Source organism: Lynx rufus, unplaced genomic scaffold (genome assembly GCF_022079265.1).
Source record: "Lynx rufus isolate CCGP_SWC_20201006 ecotype Redwood Valley unplaced genomic scaffold, mLynRuf1.p SCAF_18, whole genome shotgun sequence".
NCBI classification, from domain to species: domain Eukaryota; kingdom Metazoa; phylum Chordata; class Mammalia; order Carnivora; family Felidae; genus Lynx; species Lynx rufus.
In genome coordinates, this window is record NW_025814832.1 from 27453054 (window position 1) to 27471241 (window position 18188).

Below are 18188 nucleotides of genomic sequence, written 5' to 3' on the forward strand. Positions count from 1 at the left end.
GGAAAAATCTGTGTGTCCTCTGTCAGGAACAGGGTGTTCTGAAGTCACTTCCCGAGCTGCAGGGGTGGCTGAGTGGCGCCTCTCACATCCGCAGGCCAGAAATAAGAGACCTCCTCAGTGCTCCGGCTCTACGCGGGCTGCTGGCTTCTATTCTTTTAATGTCACAACTTCTTGGAAACTTTTTCTTTTTTAAAAATTTAAGTAGGCTCCAAGCCCAACATGGGGCCTGAACTCATGACCCTGAGATCAAGAGTCATATATTCTACCATGCTCTACCGACTGAGCCAGGCGGGTACCCCGGGAAACTTTTTACTGTATCATTTAAATGTTTTTTTTTATTTTTTTTTATTAAAAAAAATTTTTTTTTAAGATTTATTTATTTATGAGACAGAGAGAGACAGAGCATGAACGGGGGAGGGTCAGAGAGAGAGGGAGACACAGAATCTGAAACAGACTCCAGGCTCTGAGCTGTCAGCACAGAGCCCGACGCGGGGCTTGAACTCACGGACCGCGAGATCATGACCTGAGCCGAAGTCGGCCGCCTAACCGACTGAGCCACCCAGGCGCCCCTGTATCATTTAAATTTTTAAAAAATATTTATTTATTGTGTGAGAGAGAGAGAGAGAGAGAGAGAGAGCGAACAGGGGAAGGTCAGAGAGAAGGGGAGAGAGACAGAATCCCAAGCAGGCTCCATCCTGTCAGCACAGAGACCGTCTCCGGGCTTGAAATCACAAACCATGAGATCATGACCTAAGCCGAAATCGAGTCAGATGCTCAACCGACTGAGGCACCCAGGTGCCCTGCCAGTTTTTAAATTTATTTAGTTTTAAATGTTTATTTTTGAGAGAGAGAGAGCATGAGCAGGGGAGGGGCAGAGAGAGAGGGAGACACAGGATCCGAAGCAGGCTCCAGGCTCTGAGCTGTCAGCACAGAGCCCCACGCGGGGCTCGAACTCACGACCTGTGAGATCACGACCTGAGCCGGAGTCAGGCGCTTTAACCGACCGAGCCACTCAGGCGTCCCTACCCCATTTTTTAACAAGCCATGAAAATAGTTATCCAGTCCACAGTCTATTTAGTATAACTTTTATATTCAATTGTTTATAGTAATACAATCATTTATATTAGATGAGAGGAAGAAATTAAAATTTCCCACGATCTCGCTTTGTTTACTGCTGTTACCCTGTGTATATCCCGCTGGTCTTTTTTTCTAGATCTATAGGTATCTGTGTATCGTATGTCACGTGCCCACATAGAGGTCTATGCATCCTTCTTAAGTGAAAATAGGATCATAGAGGTGGCGGACACATTTTTGTTCTGTCTTTTGCTTAGTTTAAGGCATTTTGCTTTGACAGGGCATAACCTAGGGGGCGCAATTCTTGACCTAGGTGTGGCGACAGCCTGGGTTTCCTGCCAGCAGCTGTGGGGTGTCCCGCAAGGAATTTGTTGCAAACGTTAAACGGAGTCCCACACTTTGTGACTCCTTTCCTTTGACGATCTGGAATAAATTCAAGTCACTCCTATAATGTCATTCTCGTGTGCCAGCGTCGTGGAAGCTTTTTGAATATTTTAGTGTTTGAAATTACATGCTACATTCAGCTTTCACATCTGAATCGATCTGATGTATCCAGACCAGCAAAAGGCCGTGGAGATTTTTAGTGGTGTTCAGAGAAAATGGAGGCGCTCCTGGGCGTGGGGAGAGGCCAGGTTGGCAGGAAGGGGAAGCCCGCGGGGTCTTGGGGGGGAGCTTCACCATCGGGGTGCCCGCTGGTGGGGGTCCAATGCTGTCAGGGCTCCTGGAGGATTGTTCTCAAAATCATCTGCAGCGATAAGAAAAGACACATAAGAAAAGGCACAAAAGCCTCAGGATTGGAGAGGCGCTTGCAGGGATCTCTCAGGAGGAATCTGATGAAAGAAAGAAACAGGCTGCATTACTGATGATAGAAATGCCACTTAAAATGACAGCCCAGTCCCATCTCTCCTTTGAAGGGTTCAAAATAAGCTCTCGACCACACGTAGACTTACCTCCAGCTCGACAGGAGGTTTTGTACGACCCATGAGCTAAGAATGGCTTCCCTCTTTTAAATGGTCGAGAAAAGACCGGAACAATATTATTTCACAACGTGTAAAAATTATGTAAGATTCAAGTGTCAGCATTCATAAATAAAGTTTTCATGTCACTTATGAGCATCTGTTTTCCCCCAGTTGAAAACCTAACACAGGGGCGCCTGGGTGGCTCAGCCGGTTAAGTGTCTGACTCTTTGATTTCCGCTCGGGTCATGATCTCACGGTTCATGAGTTCGAGCCCCGCGTGGGGCTCCACCCTGACGGGGTGGAGCCCGCTTGGGATTCTCGGTCTCCCAATCTCTCTGCCCCTCCCCCACTGGTGCTGTCTCAAAAAAAAATAAAAATAAAAAACACATTTTTTTAAGTAATACGTGCTCATGTTAGCAAATGTGGAATTGCATTTTTTTTTTTTTACTGTTTATTTTTGAGAGAGAGAGACAGAGTGTGAGTGGGGGAGGGGCAGAGAGAGAAGGGGACAGAATCGGAAGCAGGTTCCAGGCTCCAAGCTGTCAGCATAGAGCCTGACACAGGGCTAGAACTCATGAACCATGAGATCATGACCTGAGCTGAAGTCGGACGCTTCACCGACTGAGCCACCCAGGCGCCCCTGGAAATGAATTTTTTTTTTTTTTTTGGAAATGAATTTTTAAAATGCACTGTGTGATAATTGAGTTTTTTGTATGCATACATATGCCTCCAGGGGTCTAGCTGTCTATGTATCATTGAATTGGGAATATACTGGATCAGTTGTTTCTTGTGTTTTTGCTTTCACATCTGAATCAATTTGATGTATCCTAACTAATTTTCACAAACTGTGTTCCATTACCTGATTATGTCATCATGTAACCTCATTGGGACATTTAGGTTGTTTCCCAGTTTTGAATATTAATACAGTTGCAGGGGCTATCTCTGTGTATTTCTTTGATTATCCGGAAGAGAAATTCCAAGGAGCAGAATTACTGGGCTAGTGGGTTTGGATCCATATTGCCAGGCTGTGCGCCCCCCGGTGGAACTGGAGAGGACCCCCTCCACCATCTCTCCAGCAGTGCTGGGCATAATTATCATTAGAACATTTTCTCTTCCTTTTTTTTCCATTTTTTAATTTTTTAGACATTTGTTTATTTATTTTGAGAGAGACAGAGACAGTGTGTTGGGGGTGGGGGCAGAGAGAGGGAGAGGGAGAGAGAGAGAGAGAGAGAGAGAGAGAGAGAGAGAGAGAATCCCAAGCAGGCTCTGTGCTGCCAGTACAGAGCCTGACATGGGGCTGAACCTATGAAACCACGAGATCATGACCTGAGCCAAAATCAAGAGTCGGGCGCGCTTAACTAACTGCACCCAGGCGCCCCTTATTAGAACATTTTCAATGACAGGTGGGAAAGGACTGTCATTTTAAGTGACATTTCTAATATACCTGGTATAATCTTGCCCCCATGTTTATTGGCCATTTATATTTTTTCTTAAACTATCCCTTATTCTTTATCCATTTTTGTCTGTTTCTAAATAGAAATTAAAACAGTTCTTATTGATTTCAAAGTACTCTTTATACAGTAAGAATATTAATTATGTAAGAATTAAACTGAATGCTATAGGGGTGCCTGGGTGGCTCAGTCAGTTAAGCATCTGACTTTGGCCCAGGTCATGATCTCAACAGTTCGTGGGTTCGAGCCCCGTGTCGGGCTCTGTGCTGACGGCTCGGAGCCCGGAACCTGCTTCGGATTCTGTGTCTCCCTCTCTCCCTGCCCCTCCCCTGCTCTGTGTGTGTGTGTGTCTCTCTCTCTCGTTCAAAAATATTTTTTAAAAATTAAAAAAAAACACTGAATGCTATCAAAGCCTTACTGAGGGGGCAGCTGATTAAAAGTGAAGTTCTGAAGAACCACCTTCCCGTTGGGGGTGGGGGGGGTGGAGAAAAAGAAAAAGAAGAGAAGAGAAATGGTAACTCTGTATCTGCCAGGTCTGTGGCAAATACTCTCCCCAGCTTATTCTCTGACTTGTGAAAGAATTCTCCACGTTAAAATTGTAATGTTTGATTTTCAAAAGGATTCTCCACGTTTAAGTTGTAATCAACATTTCTGAACCAAATCCGCCCATCTTGTCCTGCCTTATGCTTAACACAGGCTAACACTTTCCTTGGCCCAGATCAATGCCTCTCCGCCTCGGCACCAAGCCCCGTGCAGCTCCCACCTGTGTGCCCAGGCACAGACTCTGGGGCTCTTTCAAAGAGAGGTGAAGTCTAGGAAGCCAGGGGGGGACTCAAGTCCTACCGTAGGGTCCCCAGCCTCCCGGAGGCCAAGGAACTAGGGAATGACTCCTCTGTGCTCCCCACCTACCCTCCTGTCCGTGTGTCCGGGGGTGCTAAGGCAGGACCCATGCCCTCCACAGTGAAGGGGATGTGCCCCACCTGGGTGAGCACGTAGTCGTCCTGGGTTAGCTTCCAGATGATTTCAAAGTGATCCACATCGTGGAGTTCTTCAAACGAGGCGTTCCAGCCTCCTCTGCGCAGTGTCTGGGTAGAAAAAAAGGGCCAAGCGGGAGCGTGAGGCAGCAGGGCCCTGCCTGACCCGGAGCAGGTGCTCGCTCGGTATTTGTTGAATAAATGGCTGATGGTCTTGGGGTCCCTTTGGGTGAAATAAAGGGGAAGGTAATGACAGCGCATGACCCTCAACCTCCGGCCAGAAGCGGGGTGCTGGGGGTACCTGATAAAATTCCCTGGACTGTCGGGAGAATTCGGGGGAGTCGTGTTGGCCCACGATCACCAGCACGTGGCAGGCGGGATCCACGGGCTGCGTCAGGGCCGCCTCCAGGAGCTGCTGTGGACCATTCCTCCGAGCATCCTCCCTGATGCGGGGGTTGGGGGGGGGCAGGCATGGGTCAGGACGGAGAAAAGCCCGTGCGTCACCCCTGGCCCGCCTGCTAGGTTCCAGCTCAGCTGGGGAAGGAGGGGGCAAGTGACTCACAGCGTCATGAGGAGAGGGCCGTTCTGAGAGGTGAACACGATGGGCTCTAGGTCATAGATCCCGCTTACCAGGAAAAAGCCTGTAAAGGTGAAGAGCAGTCAGAGGGCCAGGATCTAAGTGGGGCCAACACCCCACCCATACCAGGCTTCCTGCAGGCACCCGGTGGGGCAATATGGGGCCAGCCCCAAAGGGGCGAGACCAGGGTAGGGGTAGAGAAGAAGCAAAGACGAGCCCACGTCACAGGGCTCCAAGCCCCCAGCTCAAGCACGTCATGGCTGTTGGGATTTTGTGCAGCCGGTGCGGCCCTCGGGCCCATCTGGGGAGGGAGAAGGCTGCCCGGCCAGCCCGCGGTCCCAGGGAGACCTCGGAGGTTGGGTGCGACTGCATGCTTGGTCCAGTCGGCCAGGAGCATCATGGCGGCCAGGTGGGCCCCAGCTGAGTGTCCGCACAGGTAAATCCCCCTGGGTTGGGTCAGAGGAGAGAGAGCCGGATTTGCAATCGGTGGCCCGAGTGCATCAGGTCGGTATCGAGGAGTCCCGGTTCGCCTTCTGCTCCACAGGCCAGAGGGAGCAGCTGGGCTGCATCCCGGGGGCTGAATCCACGGTCCTCCCACATCGCGTCGCAAGAGGGAAATCTGCAGTGATACCTACTCATTGCGTGGATACTGCTTCTGGATATACACGATGCTCCGGGTCACTTGGTCTACCATCTGGTCCAGGGTACCTGCACAGAGAACACGAGTCGGGGCAGGGTCCGTCAGGGGCTCTCTCCCCTCCAAAGCCCACCAGGCTTCAAACCTGTGAGACCATCGTCCTTACCTTTGGGGGCTATGTCATAAGCCACTATCACCACGGCCACTCCCTGTGCTGTCAGTGGGTTGACCATGAAGGCTGATGTATCTTTACTGCAGAAAGAGAGACGGAGATATAGTTAAGGATCCCGAGGTGAGATCATCCCTGATTTAGGATGGGCATAAATCCCATGACTGGTGACACTATAAGAGAAGGGCGGGGGATGATCTGAGACACGGACACAGAGGAGGCCCCGTGAGGATGGACGCAGAGACGGGGGTGATGCGGCCACAGCCAACGAACACCCAGAGCCCCCAGCCGCTGGAAGACGCAGGAGTGGGTTCTCCCCCGGCGCCTCTGGAGGGAGCAGGGCCCTGCCCACACCTTTATCTCAGACTTCTGGCCTCCAGAACTGTGAGAGAACGCACTCCTGTGGTCAGACACGGAGTTTGAAGCAGCAGCTCGCACGATCTCCTACACCAGGGAAGGGTGGATGTCCCTTTCTCCCTGTTCATCCAAGCTCCCGACTCACCTTCCGCTCTGCCAGTACCCGCCATGGAAGAACACACAGAAAGGCGAGGCTGTAAGACAGACAAAGGGCGTGGGGGCTGAGCCGGGTGCCCAGCTGAGCCCTGCTGCGGGACCACCCGCCCATTCGCCTACCTTCAGACACTTGCTCGGGAAAGTAGATGTCCAGGTTCTCCCCCTCGCCGTCTCCGTAGGGGACATGCAGCAGGTTCCTCCTGGTGGCTCGGGCCCTTTTAGTAGCTGTCTCGAGAAGTGGACAAGTCACTATTAGCACGACCTGCTGACCTGCGGCAGTTTTCCATTTTACCGAAGGTAGAAACCTTTCTGCTGAAAGCCCCTTTGGGTCGGCCGATCAGCCCCACTTTTCAGAACTCCATGAAAGGTGCCCCTCCCCCCCAAGTCCTCATGATCAACTGTGCCGGGTTCTGGAGCCTCCCCTGGGGGCGTAGTTGCAAAGAGACCAGACTGTCCCACCCGAGTGCGACCAACACTATGTGCTGACATCTGTCTGTAAGTGAGCTGTGGTTCTGAAGGTCACCTTTTACCACCACTTTCTTACGCGCTCATTTTGTGCGTTGTACTCTGTTTCACGCTCCAGGAAGTATAAACTTTTCCAAGTCTTTGGAAAATCAATCTTCTAGGGAAGCAAGATATAAACTCACTTCAAATAAATAACGATATGTATCAAGGCCCGAGAAGATCATACTCCTTGATGCATGAGTCCTTATGCACGTAGTTTTTATAAGGAAATAATCAGAAACATTCCCAAGGACTTGTTTTAAAGATGCCCACAGTAATGCTATGTGTAACGGCAAAACACTGGACGCTTCTGTAACAGAAGGCTGCTTAAATACAGTATGGTATATCCCCTTTCTCTGCGTTATCGTGCAGCCCGGCATTCGTCACCCTTGATATATTTTTTACCTTGTTTACTGTCTGTTGCCCTCACTGTCAAGACAAGGGCTTGGCTCTGCCCACCTCTGGACACCCAGGATTGATACGTAGTAAACAATTCAAAGAAAGTTGTGTGGAAAAGAAAGAAAAAGAAAATTGTGTGATAAATAAATATTTCAATAAGCAGTGTTGGGTCAAATGAATATCCAAATGAAAACAAAATAGTTTGTTAGGGCACCTGGGTGTCTCAGTCGGTTAAGCGTCCAACTTCGGCCCAGGTCATGATCTTGAGGTTTGTGAGCTCAAGCCCCGCATTGGGCTGTCTGCTGTCAGCACAGAGCCTGCTTCAGATCCTCCGTCCCCCCCTCTCTCTGCTCTTCCCCTGCTTGTGCTCTCTCTCTCTCTCAAAAATCAACGTTAAAAAAAAAAAGTTTCTTGATCCTTACCTCACACCACATCAGATCAGTTCCTGATGGTCTATCTAAACATGAAAGAGAAGCCACAAAGCTCTTGGAGAAGAAAACGGGAGATCTTCATGATCTTGGGATAGACAAAGATTGCATAAATAGGACCCAACATGTACTAATCAAAAAGGAGGGGTGCCTGGCTGTCTCAGTCAGTAGAGCATGTGACTCTGGATCTCGGGGTTGTGAGTTTGAGCCCCATGTTGGGTGTGGAGATTAATTGCAAAACAGTTTACATAAATACAATAGAGCCTGATCAGTGTGATCTTTCTGATACTGAACATTGGAGCAGTGAGACATGAACTTGGGATCCGCGTCCCTGGAGGTGCCCAGGTCCCCAACCTTGGGGTCCATAGAGGCGGGCCCAAAAGGAAACCAGTGCACCTCTTGGCCGGATGATTCTGCAACTCTAGAAGGGACAGACCCAGTAGGAAAAGATAGTTTGTATAAAGTATGTTTAGGCATAAACTAACTAGTAAAATAGGCCATCTCCATTCAGAGAGACCGCTCAAGGCCAACAGAAACAAAAATGATGGGAGATGCCAAGTTTCCCCCCATGCCAAAACCAGAGACCAGGCTGCCTCTGCAGAACAGGCCAAGGGGCTGTAAAACCAGTTTTGCTGTCAGACCTTGTCTACGGACGCCCCTGTCCTGAGAGTGAAAGGACGAGACAAGGCTTCTTAGAGGAGAGAGATGTGGCTTGCTGTGCGTCCCTGCTCCCTCTCTGGTGCTGGGCAGCGGTAGGGGGAGACTTCCCATCTCCCAAAGCAACCAGCTGCTCAGAGAGCCTGAGGTGTGACTCCTGCAAGTGTCTAGCGAACAGAACAAAACAGGCTCCCCGTGTGTCCCTGTGCCGGCCACACTGGACACAGCTCACTCTGAAGGCCATGCTTAACGGAATGGATCTATTATTAATTAGATAATTTTTTTAATGTTTATTTATTTCTGAGGGAGAGAGAGTGTGTGAGCAGGGGGAGGAGCAGAGAGGGAGACACAGAATCCGAAGCAGGCTCCAGGCCCCGAGCTGTCAGCACAGAGCCCGACGTGGGGCTCGAACCCACGAACTGTGAGATCATGACCTGAGCCGAAGTCAGACGCTCAATCGACTGAGCCACCCAGGCGCCCCTGTCATTAATTTTTCTTTTGGAGACACAATATGTTTGTATGGTTCACACACACACACACACACACACACACACACACACACAAGGCTTCCTACGGGTGCCTCGGTGGCTCAGCCGGTTAAGCGTCCAACTCTTGATTTCAGCTCAGGTCATGATCTCATGGTTCTGAGACTGAACTCCATGTCTGCACTGACAACGCAGAGTCTGTCTGGGATTCTCTTTCTCTCCCTCTCTCTCTGCCCCTCCCCCACCTCTCCTAATAAATACACGTTAAAAAAAAAAAAAAAAAAGGCTTTCCAGTGAAACGTTCCCTCACCGCCTCTCGCCTGCCTGCTTTCCCGGCCCCTTGCCAAGGTGACTTCCGTTACTAACACGGATATAGACCCTCTCAACCTTTCGTCCAAATGGCAGCATATAAAATACGTGTCTGCCCTGCCCACTTCGCGTAGTGTTTCTTGGAGAGCTTTCCCCATCTGCACATAGCTTCCTTGTTCTTCCCTTCTTTATAGACCTTCCTTCGCTCTTATATTCCATCTGAGGGTTGCATGCTAACCAGTCATGCCAGTTGCGCAGGCCCAACAAACCACATCCCATCATCAGGAAATCCTCTCCGTGCGTCTCCTCCCGCCTCCCCCTCGACTACCTTGTTGGATGTCCCTCCCCTTCTCCGCTGGAAGCAAGGGCGGCCCTCACGGCTTTCCTACTTCTTCCGCCAAGTGCCCTCCGGCCACAGGTGTGAGCCAGTCCTGGGCGCACCTTTCCCTCTCAGGTTCAAGTCCGTCCGCGGCTCCTGCGCGAGTTGGCTCCCACTGCTGTGACCAAATACCACAGGGTGCGGAGGCTTAACCTACACTTACTTTTCACAGTTCTGGGTCCCGGAAGGCCTAGATCCAGGCGCCAGAGGGGCTTGTGTCTGGGGACGGCCCTCCCCTTGGGTGGCGGGTGGCCACCTCCTCACTGGGTGCATACACACCTCTTCTGGGTGGGCCTGTGGGGCTCTTGGCCTCTCCAGGGAGGCAAGCCCTTGGGCGTCTCTTCTAAGAATCCAGCCAGGTCAGGACCCCACGCTTATGACCTCAATTCACCTAATCACTCCAAATACAGCCACCCAAAGGGTTAAGGCTTCAACATGTGAATCTGGGGAGGGCACAAAGATTCAGTCCACCCCCAAAAGCCCTGGGGCTCTACAAAATCAACCCTGCCCAGCACACCTTCCTCTAGGGGTCGACCCTGGCCACCCTAACACCCACTGTCCAGCACCCGCCTCGCCTGCTCCATACTGCCAGAGCGCTTGTCCCTTCTAACGGACTACGGCATTTACTTTGTCCTCTTCCCCTGCCCCGTTAAGAGTCACGACCAGGGCACCTGGGTGGCTCCGTCAGTGAAGTGTCCCACTTCGACCCAGGTCATGACCTCTCGATTCACGAGTTAGAGCTGACGGCTCAGAGCCTGGTGCCTTCTTCTGATTCTGTGTCTCCCTCGCTCTCTGCCCCTCCCCCACTTGCACTCTGTCTCTGTCTCTCCAAAAAAAAAAAAAAAAGAATCACAGTGAAAGACAGCAGAGAATACAGTCAATACCACTGTGATAACGTGGAAGGTGACAGATGGTGACTCCACGTCTCATGATGTGCACAGTCATGTAGAGAACTGTTGAGTCATTGCGTTATACACCTGAAATTAATATACCTTGTAAGTCAACTGTATTTCAATAATACAGAAAGAAGGGGGGCACCAGGGGGGCGCAGTCGGTTAAGCCTCCGACTCGTGATCTCAGCTCAGGTCATGATCTCACAACTTGTGGGGCATTCACTTTTGAATGCCCCCCTCTCTGTAAAGAGAGCTTTCATACTCCTCTTGCTTTCTGATCTTATACTCTAGTAAACCTTTGCCTGCTGCTCAAAAAAAAAAAAAAAAACAACTCACAATTTGTGAGTGTGAGCCCTGCACCAGGCTCTGCGCTGACGGCCAGGAGCCGGTTTGGGATTCTGTCTCTCCTCTCTGCCCCTCCCCTGCTTGTGCGTACGAGCACGAGCTTTCTCTCTCTTCCAAAATAAATAAATAAAAGTTAAAAAAAATTATTTTTAAATAATAAAATAAGAAGAAAGAGAAAAAGATTCACATTGATGCACGGGCAGGGGTTTGTGTGTTTTGCTCACTGATGTATTCCGTGCACAAAATGAGTGACCAGTACATGTCAGGCACCCAGTAAATATTCATTGAATGGATCGGCACCTGAGGAAGGAGTCCTCTGCTGGAGGCATTTGGGCTGGGTTAGCACAAGTAACCCTGCCGTGATCAGCCCCGTGCACACATCACCACTGTGTGTGGGGGTCTGAAGGAAGCACTCTCAGCAGTGGAATTTCTGCATTAGTAGATCTATTCATTTCTCATTTTTTTAAAAAAGTTTATTTATTTATTTGAGAGAGCATGCAAGCGAGCAGGGGAGAAGCAGAGAGAGACAGAGAGAATCCCAAGCAAGTTCTGCATTGTCAGCATAGAGGCTGACGTGAGGCTCGATCTCATGAACTGTGAAATCGTGACCTGAGCTGAAACCGAGAGTTAGAGGCTTAACCGACTGAGCCACCCAGGCGCCCCTTCTCAAGAGTTCTTAAAGTATACATGGACCAGTCAGATTCATTTTGTGCCAGAACTAAGAAAAGACTATGAAATTTACGTTCTGAGTTGAAGAGTGATTCAAACCACACAGCTGTAGATATGCACTACCATGGACGTGTCTCCCTCAGATATTAAAAAACTCAGCTGACCCTGAGAAAGAGAGGAACTGTTTCTCTCCAGGAGTGGACCCCGCGGCTGGTGACGGGCAGCTGGGTGCAGGGGCAGAGAACGAGGTGACTCACAGCCTCCCTACCTAGGGTGAACACCACCAGCCCTCCAGTCTCTGGACCCCAGGGCAGGAACACGGGAGGACGTCAATGAATAGACCTCATTAAAACGTCCTCTTTTTGATACTGAAGAAACTGACTTTCTATTATTTGCAACTGAAAGTATCCAAACTCTTACAGACAGAAACCCCAGGCCCGGGGACCCATCCAGAGCACATGTCAGGGGAATTAGAGGAAGTGGAGACCAGAGTCCTTAGGGACTTATGCAAGATACAGCAGGGGGACCACACGGTCCCAGAAAGGCTGAAGACCTTATTCCACCAGGCTGTGGCAGCACTTTAAAAAATGGCAGGGTCCCATCAGCCACCCTCTGGTTAACGATGGGTGGTGGAATTATTGATGATTTTATTTTGTAAATCTATTTGAGTAAGCATATGCTCCTTTTGTGATAAGAAAACAATGGTTACCTAAAAATAGCCAAGGTGGCACAGAGCAGGGCTGCTTGGCCTGCGATCTGGGGATACTGGGAGCCCTACCGTTTGCTACTGGTCTATGATGAGCTAAATACGCAAAGTGAAAGTAGGCATTTGGAATGTATGCAATTGTGTCCAACGGCTTTGTCTACTGGCCTTAGTAATAAGAAATCAAGAGCTTTCAAACGAAAACGTGTACACGGATGTTCACAGCAGCCCTATTCACAGTTGTCAAAAGGCGGACAGCCCAAATGTCTGTCAGTGAATAAACAAGACGTGGTAGGTCCATACGACGAAGGCGTGAAGTAGTGATCGGCGTTATATACCGTGGATGGAGCTCCAGAACATTATGCCAAGAATCAGCCACAAAAGGCCACACGTACATGTAGGATTCCATTCCGACCGGGTGTCCAGAATAGGTAAATCCGTAGACAGAGACGGCGAGGGGGGGGAAATGGGGAGTGACTGACGGTAGGGCTCCTTCTGAGGCAACGAAAATGATATTTGGAACAAGGTACTGATGATGGCTGCACAGATCTTGAAGGTTCTAAACGCCACCGAATTGTACGCTTTAAAATGGTTAGAATGCTCAATTTTATATGTACCGTAGCACAGTCCAACAAAATTGGGGCTTGTATCTTTTGTGCCTTTGTTTTTCTCCTTTCACTTTTCCGGTGGAGAGGGAAAAGCCCAAGCCAGGAGCCTGCGAAGGTAGTGGGGTGGGGATCCCTAGTAGAGGCTGTCGGACACGAGGCTCCACCCACATCACTGGTGATTGGTTCTCCTGGAGAGGGGCGTGGACTAGGACCGGCCGGAAGCTAGCAGAGGCAGGGCGCCCAGACGGCAGTTCGGTATCTGCCTATCTACCCACCTACCTACCTTATTCATCCATCCATCTATCCATCCGTGTATCCCTCCCTCATTTCGTGTACAATGTATAGGTACTAAGAGGTGGGGAATAAGCTTAGGAATTCCCTGAGCCTGCACTGATAGGTTAACAAGGCGTAAAGAATTGCAAAGCCATAGGATGCTCACACCCAAGTCTGGGTAAACAAGATGAGGTAAATAAATAGAGAGAGGGTGGGGCAAAGGCCCCAAAAGGAAGGTATATGCGGTAAATAAGATCAGGTATTCAGGGCGGACCCCCCAATTTAGTAGTATAGCAGAAAGCTGCTTTCACAGGAAGGAAGGACCAAGTTAGGTAAACAGGTAAATAGGGCCATAGATCTCTGTGCGGTGAAGCGGCCCAGAGAGGAGCTAATTATCAAAAGAAAGGTGCCTTGCTGACCCTGAGGTAGCACACTCGGTCCGTCTTATCCCCTAGGCTACCTAAGACAAACAGACACGGCGCCTCCTGTCTGCCGTTAACAACCATCTGCCCGGCGCCAGGATTTTGTTTTATATTGACCCAAACCCCTAACACCGTATATCTTCAAACCCCCCTTTCCCTCACGCCCATGAGTTAATGTTCACAGATTTATTGTCTCTTTGTGCACACCCATCACCATGTTTGTAAGCCTTCTGATCCCAATAAAAACAGAGCAAGGACTCTGAATCGGGGCTCTTGTCTTCTCCCGGGCATTAGCCGTCTCTCGGATTTTAATCCTGCGTCCCGCTTTCTTGCTGGACAAGAAAGAACTCTAGACCCAGAGTCTACGACACTAAGAGTCTCGGTAAAACAAGTCTAAAACTACTGAGAGAGGAAATAGTTCTGAAAACCTGTCCTGCCAGCTCACCTCTGCTTTCTGCCCCTGCTCACCTGAGCAGTCCCCTGGCCTGAGGGAGGCCAGGTCTTTGTGGCAGATAAAGGTGGTCTGTCTACTTGTTAAAAAAGAACACCGCCCCCCTGCCAGTTAATAGGTTGATGGCTATGAGGATGAATACAAATCAAAGTATGAGAGAGAGAGAGAGAGAGAGAGAGAGAGAGAGAGAGAGATTAAGTCTCCCTGGTGCAGAAAAGGAAAAGAGAGCCTCCTCCTTCCCTTTTCTTAGAGCAGTTATTTTGAGAAACTCTTTATGAATCTTTTCTCTCCCCTTTGAAGTGTACGTAAATATTTTGAAGAGCTAAATGAGTCTCTTGCCAGTTTTCCAACCTCGGAATGTTTTCCTCCAGGACCTGGGGCGTCATCACTTTGCAATGTAACCATCAAAATACAGTGCCCCTGCCCCCAGATTCTGCGGTCAGACAGGAGCCTACCTTCTACAGGTGCCCGGCTCCAAGTTACAAAACTACTTTGTTGTTAAGCTATGGGAAGGTTTCTTTTTCTTCTGGATAAAGGCAATTGGCAAGCACAGATGGCCACCCTCATTACCAGGTGGACTTAGGAGGATCTAGGGGGACAAGTGGCACTGTGAGGCCACCTGCTTCAGCACAGCTATCATTTATCTTGAGAACAGGTATGCAGTGGGGGTATATCTGCCTGCCTGCATAAAAGGGGGAGGTTTCTGGGCTGCCTGCCTGGCTCAGTAGGGAGGGCGTGCAACTCTCGATCTCTGGGTCGTGAGTTCGAGCCCCACGTTGGGTGTCGAGATGACTTAAATGCATAAACAAATAAAAGCTTTTTTTTTTCTTTAAAAGGGTGAGGTTTCTTTCTGGTTTCTATTCTATTGCTCACTCACGGACACTGCCCGACCCACCTCACCCCATCGGGCTGCCCCACTCTTTTCTGGAAGCTCGGCTCCGGGCGGTGGCTACCATCACGAGCTGCGTGGCTTGGGTAAGTTATTTAACCTCATCGAGCAGGGGTGAGGCCCTTGCTCTGGGCACAGCATGGGGGCGTCAGCACCAAAACCTCAGTCATGAAGTTCGTTTTGGGCTGAAGGTCTGTGTCCCCCAGCGCTCATATGTTGAGGCACTGCCCCGTAACGTGACGGTATGACAGTGGTAACTTTGGAAGGTAGTTGGGTTTCGATGGGGTGAAGCGCTATGGTAGGATTAGAGGACAGCTCAGAGCCTGGAGCCTGCTTCGGATTCTGTCTCTCTCTCCCTCTCTGCCATTCCTCCTACTCACGCTCTGTCTCTCTCTCTCCCTCTCTTTCTCTCAAAAATAAACATTAAAAAAGAAATAAAAAAAAATAAGAAGAAGAAAGAGGGGGCACCTGGGTGGCTCAGTCGGTTAAGGGCTCAGGTCAGGATCTCAGGGTTCGTGGGTTCGAGCCCCACATCGGGTTGTCTGTGCTGACAGTGCAGAGCCTGCTGGGGATTCTCTCTCTCTCTCTCTCTCTCTCTCTCTCTCTCTCTCAAAATAAATAAACTTAAAAAACTTTTTAAAAGGAGAGGAAGACAGACCAGAGCTCTCACTGTCTCTCTGCCATGTGAGGACGGCATGGAAAAGGCAGCTGTCTGCAAGCCGGGAGGACTCTCATCAGGGAACCAAACCGGCCAGCACCTCGCTCTTGGGCCTTCTTAGCCTCCAGAACTGTGAGAAACAGATTCCTATCGTTTAAGCCATCCGTTCTATGGCACTTCACAATGGCAGCCCAAGCTGACCAATATAAAGATAAATAGTATTTAAGTGCAACATATATATGTATAAATCAAAATTAATAATTAATGCTAAATGTCCATGGCCAGCAAAACGTCAACATTTTGTTTTACTTTTCAAAAAAAATTTTTTTTAACGTTTATTTATTATTGAGAGACAGCGAGACACAGAGTGTGAGCAGGGGAGGGGTAGAGAGAGGGGGAGACACAGAATCGGAAGTAGGCTTCAAGCTCCGAGCTGTCGGCACAGAGCCCGACGCGGGGCTCGAACTCATGAACCGCGAGATGGTGACCTGAGCCGAAGTCGGACGCCCAACCGACTGAGCCACCCAGGAGCCCCTTTTGCTTTTTATAAATATCAACAACATTCCAGGTTCAGCCAAGTGGGAGGCCTGCCTTTTTCTCACCCTACTTCCTGGTGCCCCCGTAGCATGTGGCCTCACTGGTCTGGGCACTGTCAGCCGAGCAGGAGAGGAGGTGGAACACGGCCTGTTGGGCCTTTCCTGCCCCCAGCTGACCTGTGGCGAGGGCTCCTGGATGCCTGGCCCTGAGCCAAAGAGGCTTGCGTGGTACCTGGACTTTGGGAACTGTCCCGAGAGCCTCCTCCTGCCCCCAGCATTCTGAACCACTGCCATATGCTAGAGACCACCCACATCATCCAAGGGGAGGGCCCCCAGTACCCTCATCCCCTATCTGTGAGTAGGTCCTCAGGGCCTCCTCGGCTCCCAGTCGGGTGACCCATCTGCTGGGGCTGTACTGATTCTCCAGCTCCTATGGAACACAGACAGAAGTTTCCGTAAGACCTTTGTTCTCCACACGTGCCCCCACCCCTCCGAATGCCCGCCTTGAGAAGCCCCCTCCCCAATATCTCAGGCTCTTTAGAAGCCCTCAGCTTCCTTCAAGCCCCTGGTATCCCACTCTCCACTCTCCCCCGACACCAATTAATTAGGTATTTCAGATACAACATCACAGGGGCTCTCAGATTCACGGTCTAGAGCTATGGCCGTGCTTTTAACTAGTGGCCAGCCTTAAAGGGGAGATAAGGTCCTATAAAATGTGTTCTGGTTAATGCCACCATGGGCACCACTCCTACTGCAGGAGGCCAGGTTGCTGGCGTGGTCACCGCAGAGAAAGTGTGTCAGAGCTTATCTCTGAGAGGCCACGGCTCTGACTGCAGGAGGGCCCAGAGCAAAGGTACAGGGCTCAGGAGGGGGGAATCAAAGGTCGGTCTGGAGATAGTGATAGGCCAGACTGCTGAATCACAGAGGTGAGGCTGGGCAGCTGGGACCGGAAGACGGACGGTCTCACATATCGGGCTAAGACGTTCGGACTTCATGTAGAAAAGTAACAAGAACCAGGTTTTGGAGAAAAAGTTCAAAGGCAAGGAGAAAGAGCGAAGCCCCAGATGGGAAACTGGAAGACAGGGTACCTTCACAGAAGGATCTGGGGCTCTGGAGTCAGATGGGTTGAGGGCCATCCATGCTCCGTCACTTACAGGCTGTTTTACCCTGGGCAACTTATAGTCTCTGAGTCTCAGTTCCCACATCTATATAACGAGCAAAATAGCAGCCTCACAGGGTGAAAGGTCATAAGGCACGTAAATGAAGTAAAACCAGCCATTCAAATGTGGGTTACTGCCTCCTCGAGCTGAACGAGGCTGCTGGCCAGGGTTCTTTAGATCTGTACAATCTGTGCCTGTCAGACGTTCACAGCCGTCCCTGGCACACACGGTGACTGCTGTCACCGTCCTCACTGTTCTTAAGAATGCTAATGATAATGCCACGGGTTTCTGAGAGTCCTCTGATATTGTAGGCAAGTGTGTGGGGGACAGAGAGACAGAGACAGAGAATGGGATTTCTTGGGGGGTTAGTGTCCATAACTTAACCAGATTCTCAGATGTATCAGTGGCCAGAATAAAAAAAAAACTAACAAAACCCCCAAAACAAACCAACCACTGCCTGAGATGCGGGGGGAACTGGTTAGGAAGTTACAGTTGAATGATCACAACACATGCTTTGCCGGTGTGGTTTCCAGCCCTCACAACCACCCTGCAGTAAACACCAGCCTTCCGGCATCCAGCATCCTGCGACCTGCCTGCACGGTGAGACCCTGCGCTTGAGGTCGGCAGCGTGGCCCCCTGGATGGCTATCGGCACAGCTTGGGTCTTCTCTGCCCTTAAAAGGCTGCCTGGGGCCAGAAGCAAACCAGACCGGGGCGCCAAAGCTTTCGGAGCAGGGCCGGCGCGCTCGGGGGTGGTGGGTCAACGGGCTCCGAAGCTCCGTTCCTGGAACTGCATCCAATCTCCGCGCTGCCCAGCTCAGCCCCAGCCGCCGCCTGCAACCCGCCTACCTCCTTAGACAGCTTCTTCCAGGGAGCCTCGGCCCGGCGACCCCGCTCGGGAACCTCCATCTCGCCGCTACCGCGGGACGGTGCTCCCCGCCTGCTTTTTCTACGCGGGGGGGGGGGGGGGGGGGGGGCGGGGCGGGGCGGGGCCTGCCGTCCTGGTGACGTCAGCCCGCCGGGTCCTCGGCGCTGCCCACTAGGGGCGGGCTGCGGTCAAACCTCCC

At 50.7% G+C, this 18188-nt stretch overlaps 1 protein-coding gene across 2 annotated transcripts; it reads right to left on the minus strand.

Moving 5' to 3' along the window:
* Nucleotides 1–1197: 1197 nt before the first annotated feature.
* Nucleotides 1198–18047, minus strand: AFMID (arylformamidase). Of its 2 annotated transcripts, none has more exons than XM_047081282.1 (11): nucleotides 17971–18047; nucleotides 16302–16392; nucleotides 6475–6579; nucleotides 6344–6392; nucleotides 5839–5924; nucleotides 5671–5743; nucleotides 5384–5481; nucleotides 5021–5099; nucleotides 4760–4901; nucleotides 4465–4569; nucleotides 1198–1819 (listed from the first exon to the last, which is right to left on the minus strand). In XM_047081282.1, exons 1-11 carry the CDS (start codon nucleotides 18028–18030, stop codon nucleotides 1787–1789), a joined length of 921 nt encoding a protein of 306 aa, XP_046937238.1. In that variant the 5' UTR covers nucleotides 18031–18047; the 3' UTR covers nucleotides 1198–1786. The 2 variants fall into 2 exon arrangements, with proteins under 2 accessions (XP_046937238.1, XP_046937237.1); XM_047081281.1 differs by having other exon boundaries at nucleotides 4394–4569.
* Between the last annotated feature and the right edge of the window lie 141 nt (nucleotides 18048–18188).

Excerpts from the sequence above, each read along its gene's own strand:
- AFMID (XM_047081281.1), bottom strand. The coding sequence starts at position 18,030 with ATGGAGGTTCCCGAGCGGGGTCGCCGGGCCGAGGCTCCCTGGAAGAAG. Across the intron at positions 5,925-6,343 it reads GGGTACTGGCAGAGCGGAAG|TAAAGATACATCAGCCTTCA; the intron begins GTGAGTCGGGAG and ends CTCTTTCTGCAG. Across the intron at positions 4,902-5,020 it reads GGCCCTCTCCTCATGACGCT|GGAGGATGCTCGGAGGAATG; the intron begins GTGAGTCACTTG and ends CCCCCGCATCAG.